This window comes from Cervus canadensis, chromosome 21, assembly GCF_019320065.1.
Source record: "Cervus canadensis isolate Bull #8, Minnesota chromosome 21, ASM1932006v1, whole genome shotgun sequence".
Lineage (NCBI taxonomy): Eukaryota > Metazoa > Chordata > Mammalia > Artiodactyla > Cervidae > Cervus > Cervus canadensis.
Genome location: NC_057406.1, coordinates 15,562,286 through 15,567,548, shown reverse-complemented (window position 1 = coordinate 15,567,548; position 5,263 = coordinate 15,562,286). Strand labels below are relative to the sequence as shown.

General features: G+C 42.4%; 1 protein-coding gene across 1 annotated transcript; it reads left to right on the top strand.

The window, feature by feature from the left end:
* Positions 1-71: 71 nt before the first annotated feature.
* Positions 72-4,455, top strand: MRPL51 (mitochondrial ribosomal protein L51). The gene is made up of 3 exons (XM_043440323.1): positions 72-297; positions 378-488; positions 913-4,455. Exons 1-3 carry the CDS (start codon positions 219-221, stop codon positions 1,107-1,109), a joined length of 387 nt encoding a protein of 128 aa, XP_043296258.1. The 5' UTR covers positions 72-218; the 3' UTR covers positions 1,110-4,455.
* Positions 4,456-5,263: the final 808 nt, after the last annotated feature.

Sequence of the window (5,263 nt, the reverse complement as noted above, 5' to 3'; positions counted from 1 at the left end):
CGGCGGGCAGAACGGAAGCGGCGGGGCAGGGCTTGTGGCTGGGAAAGGCGGGGCTGGGGCGGGCCTTGAGCCCAGAGTTACCTGGGTAAAATCCAAGATGGCTGCGTGCAGTTAGTACCCGTGTGACCCCAGCGGAGAAGGTTCTGTTATCTCCCGGAAGGCCACGTCTAGCCCTCCCTCTAGTGCTCGTGCGGTGTTGCAGAGGAGAGACGAGAGCAATGGCAGGGAGCCTCTCTTGGGTGGTAGGCAGAGGCTTATGGGGCCAGGTGCCGCTGGCCTGCAGAAGTTTCTTTCTGGGTAAGTGGCTGATGCAGGACACCCCGAGAGCTGCTTCTCGTAAGCGGCTCAGATTCATTCTCTTTCTTTCCCATCTATAGGTGTTCCCAGATTGTTTCATGTAAGGGTCACCCTCCCGCCCCCCAAAGTGGTTGATCGTTGGAACGAGAAGAGGGCGATGTTCGGGGTATATGACAACATCGGGATCCTGGGTAAGACTTGACTCCGTGGTGCAGAATTTCAGAATCGCAGTTACGCTGTAACGACTGTTTTTTCACCTGCGTGGAAATGGTACCTTGTTGAATAGTGAGAACAAACACTTATCTGGCAGTTTACCTGGCACTCCTCTGTGTCCCCTGCATGCATTTAACACATTTAATCCTCATAACCTTTCTCCTTTGCAGGTAAGGAACTTCAGGCACAGGGAGGTTAGGTAGTTTTTACAAAGCTAGTACGCGGCAGTGCCAGAATTTGTACCCCAAGCAGTCTTGCTCCAGAATCTGTGCTCTTTATACTGTAGCCTGACTGTCGTGTCTGTAGGTGCTGCTGAGGGAAATGCAGCTGTTGGTGAGGGCTTAGCTGGTGGAGGTTGGGTTCTCTCGGATTGGAACTAATGCCTTCTGTCACATTACACAGGAAACTTTGAAAAGCACCCCAAAGAATTGATCAAGGGCCCTGTGTGGCTTCGAGGCTGGAAGGGGAATGAACTGCAGCGTTGTATTCGAAAGAAGAGAATGGTAGGAAATCGGATGTTCATCGATGACCTGCACAACCTGAACAAACGCATCAGCTTTCTCTACAAACGCTTTAATCGACATGGGAAGCACCGGTAGAAGAAAAAGCTGGGAGCTGTGGAAGAGGCATGTCTATCACCAGAGAGAAGGGAAAAGGACTTTTCCTTATGAGGAAGGGGGTTTGGATGCTGTCAGTGATAATGCAGGATTCCTTTGTAATCCATTATCCACAACTTTAGTTTCCTGTAAATGCTGGTTTTACTCATTCATGCAAGGAGGAGGTGGAACTCATCCCTAAGTCTTACAGTTTTAGCTTTGGACTTCATCACTTGCCCTTGCAGTCTAGCCATACCTGTAGTGTTTAAAAAGTAAAAAAATCATTGTTGGCCCTTTTGATGTTTGGCCTTGAAAGTGGTCATTTTAAACTGTCCCATGGGGACTTCCCTGGTGGTCCAATAGCTAAGACTCTGCACTCCCAACACAGGGAGCTCCAGGTTTGATCCCTGGTCAGGGAACTAGATCCCACATGCTGCAATTTAGACCCAGACCAGTTAATAAACATTAAAAAAAAAACCCAAAAAACCTTAAAAAAAAAATAAACTGTCCCATGATGACATGTTAAATGTATTTTTAAAAACTTTTCTGCACCGGAATGAAATGTCATAGAAAAATAGTTGTACTTTTCACTATTCTTGTCAAAAAAATTTATCGAGTACCTTTTCTGAGATGAGAACTATAGGAAAAACAGTATAAAATATTCTCCCCCCATGTTTTTCTAGTTACGGGTATAAAGTTATAGTCTCATATGTACACTTTAATATGAGGCCTTAAGTACCATATGAGTGGTTCCTAAGCCTTATTGATCATCAGAATCTCTGCATAGTTAAACAGTTTAAAAAGTAGTCCCTGCCCCCAAAGACTCTGATCTTTAGAACTGAGCTGAGTCTTAAGTCTTTTTTTTTTTTTTTTTAATAATTAAAATGTATCCATCTATATAGGCAGATAGTTCAAAATTGTAAAATTACAAGAGTAAGATGAAAAGTTTTCTCACAGCTGGGTTTTTTTTTGTGTGCTTCGTTTCAAGGCAATCATGCATGAAATTCTTTTTAATCCTTCTGGATATTAATATATACTGTGTGTGTACAAGATTGTTTTATCTATCTACCTATCTTCTTTCTGAAAAAGTAGATTCCATGCACATTAAGTTACATTTTCACTTAATGTAACTTAGATCAGTTTTTTGTCCTCACATTATATGCCATAATGATTTAACCAACTCCATTTTGATAGACATTTAGATTGTTTATCCGGTGGTGCAGTGACAAAGAATCTGCCTGCCAATGTAGGAGACACAAAAGACAGGAGTTCGATCCCTGGGTCGGGAAGATCCCTGAAATATGAAATGGCAACCCATTCCAGTATTGCCTAAAAAATCCCACAGATAAGGGAGCCTGGTGGGCTATAGTCCACAGGGTCACAAAGAGTTGGATGCAACTAAGCATGCATGCACAATAGTTTCTAGGCCTTTGCTTTGTCAAAGTATGTCTTCTCTGATTTTAGGGCATTCTCATTTTAACAGCCAGTTTATTTTAATGAGCTGTGTTTGGAAACCACCGATGTGGGTGATATATAATCTAGATAAGAGAATGCTTTTGGCCTAATCAGGAGTGGCCCCATACAAGAGGATGGATTTTAGTAAGCAGAGAAAGAAGTAGAACATTGCCAGTGAGGAAGAGAAGAGTGGTCGGTGGTACATGGTGAGGGAACACAATTTGTTGGGAGATGGCTGGGTAGGTCTAGCTGTAATGAACCTTAGTATGACACTAGCTGCTTTTTTGTGTTTTAGATAACTTGCTCAGCTATAAATCAACTTAAATGTTTGACATTACTCAATTGAGAGGAGAAAAATATGCTACAGTTTCTAGAATTGTGTATTGATTAGGGTTAAATTGAGTGTCATCAGTGCCTAGTGCATGTGAAGTGAAAGAAATTGTGAAAGTGTTAGTCACTCAGTCGTGTTCAACTCTTTCTGACCACATGGACCATAGCCCACCAGGCTCCTGTGTCCATCGGATTCTCCAGGTAAGAAGACTGGGATGGGTAACCATTATGTTCTCCAGGGGAATCTTCCCATCCCAGGGATTAAACCTGGGTCTCCTGCATTGGAGGCAGATTCTTTACCGTCTGAGCCACCAGGGAAGCCCAGTGTTTGTGAAGCTCTCAGTAAATATTTGCAAAATGAAATAAGGAAAGTATTTGATATATTGTTTTTAAAGAGATCTTTTATGTGGGTTATAAGTGCTATTTGTGTTTCTTAGAAGGATGTTTTAGGTTGATATGAGTAGTATAGTATAGTTTGGGGAGGGGCATATAGGGTAGCTCAGACGGTAAAGCGTCTGCCTACAATGCAGGAGACCCGGGTTCGATCCCCGGGTGGGGAAGATCCCCTGGAGAAGGAAATGGCAACCCACTCCAGTATTCTTGCCTGGAAAATCCCATGGACTGAGGATCCTGGTAGGCTACAGTCCATAGGGTTGCAAAGAGTCAGACACAACTGAGCGACTTCACTATATAGTATAGAAACTACTGATTAAGAACATGGCCTTTGGGGTCAGACAGATCTGGGCTTAAACTCAAGCTGGAACACTCTGTGGCCCTGGGCAAAGGAATTAATTTCTATAAGACTTAGTTTGTTTTAGTCTGTCTATTAGGAGCAGTACAATACTTTTCTCGTAGAGTTGTGTGAAGAATAAATGAAATTATGCACATAAAATATTTAACACAATTTGGCAAGTGTAAATGGTAATGGCAGTCCTCTGGAGTGTGTGTAGGGCTTTGGAAAAATGGAAGAAGACAAGGGAAGACTTTTTACGGTCCCTTTACTTTGAGTCATCCGAGCCCCTGAGCTCACATGTTTGCTTTTTGATCTTGCTTGGTTTTATATGTCTCTGTGTCCATCTTCCCCATTGACTAGGGCTCATCTTCATTCAGGGCAGGGACTGTCTTGCACACATTTATTCACTGTTACTAGTCTCATATCTGGTCTCTTTGTATACTGGCTCTTAATAGATCCTTGGTAAATATCTGTAGAAGTCACACATTCAACAGCCATTTATTGAAGGCTACCAGTAGGTTCGAGGGATACAAAGGAAAAAAAAAACCCAACAACTGCATTTAAAGAACTCTTCCTAGTGCAGGCGGTAGACAAAGAAGCATAGTTACAGGGGGAGACAGGGAGGGAAAGGGATGACTGAGAGTTTGGGGATGGTAGATACAAACTCTTAACACTTCAACACATTTAGGATGGATAAACAAGGTCCTATTGTGTAGCACACGGAACTATACCTAACCTCCTGGGATAAATCATCATGAAAAAGAATGTGTATAACTGAATCACTTTGATGTACAGCAACTAGACTTCAATAAAACAGAGGGCGAAAAAGCATAATTGTAAAATCTGTTATGGCATTCAAAGCATGTTAATTACCTGCTGTATAGGTACAGAGAAGAGGGACCCTTACCTCATCCTAGGGGAGCAGGAATGAAGACAGGGAAGGCTTTCTGGAGGAGGCAGTTAACCGAGATACGGTATGGAGGTTAGCCTGCTTTCCAGGCAGATGAAACTGAAACAAAGGTCAGAGGTGAGAAACAGCCTGGCACATACAGGAAAGCTGTGAATGGCATTTGTTGGCAGAGCTAATGAGAAATTGGGCAGGAGATGGAGGCCAGAATCAGATTATGAAGAAGACTAAAGAACTAAGGGGACTTCCCTGGTGATCCACTGGCTGACTCCACGGTCCCAGTGCAGGGGTCTTGGGTTCAATCCCTGGACAGGGAGCTAGATCCCATGTGCTGCAACTAAGACCTGGCACAGTCAAATGAATAAAAATACTTTTTAAAAATAAAATATATTAAAAAATAAAGAACCATTAAGACTTAATCTTTAGTAAAATGATGCAACCATTTAGGAAAACTGGCACTTCCACAAAAAGTTATATAGAGAGTTACCATATGATCCAGCAATTCCTCTCCTAGGTATACACCCAAGAGAACTGATAACATAGTCACACAAAAACTTGTAGACATGTTCATAGCAGCATTATTCAGAATAGCCAAAAAGAAGAAACAACCCAAATCTCCATCAACTGATGAATGGATAAACAAAGTGTGGTCTATGTATACAATGAAATATTACTCAGCTATAAAAATGAATGAGGGGGCTTCCCTTGTTAGTAAAGAATCCACCTGCCAAT

Bases quoted from the DNA above. Each gene is read 5' to 3' on its own strand.
- MRPL51 (XM_043440323.1), top strand. From the start codon at position 219: ATGGCAGGGAGCCTCTCTTGGGTGGTAGGCAGAGGCTTATGGGGCCAG. The intron at 298-377 runs GTAAGTGGCTGA...TCCCATCTATAG, and splicing joins CTGCAGAAGTTTCTTTCTGG to GTGTTCCCAGATTGTTTCAT. The intron at 489-912 runs GTAAGACTTGAC...CACATTACACAG, and splicing joins TGACAACATCGGGATCCTGG to GAAACTTTGAAAAGCACCCC.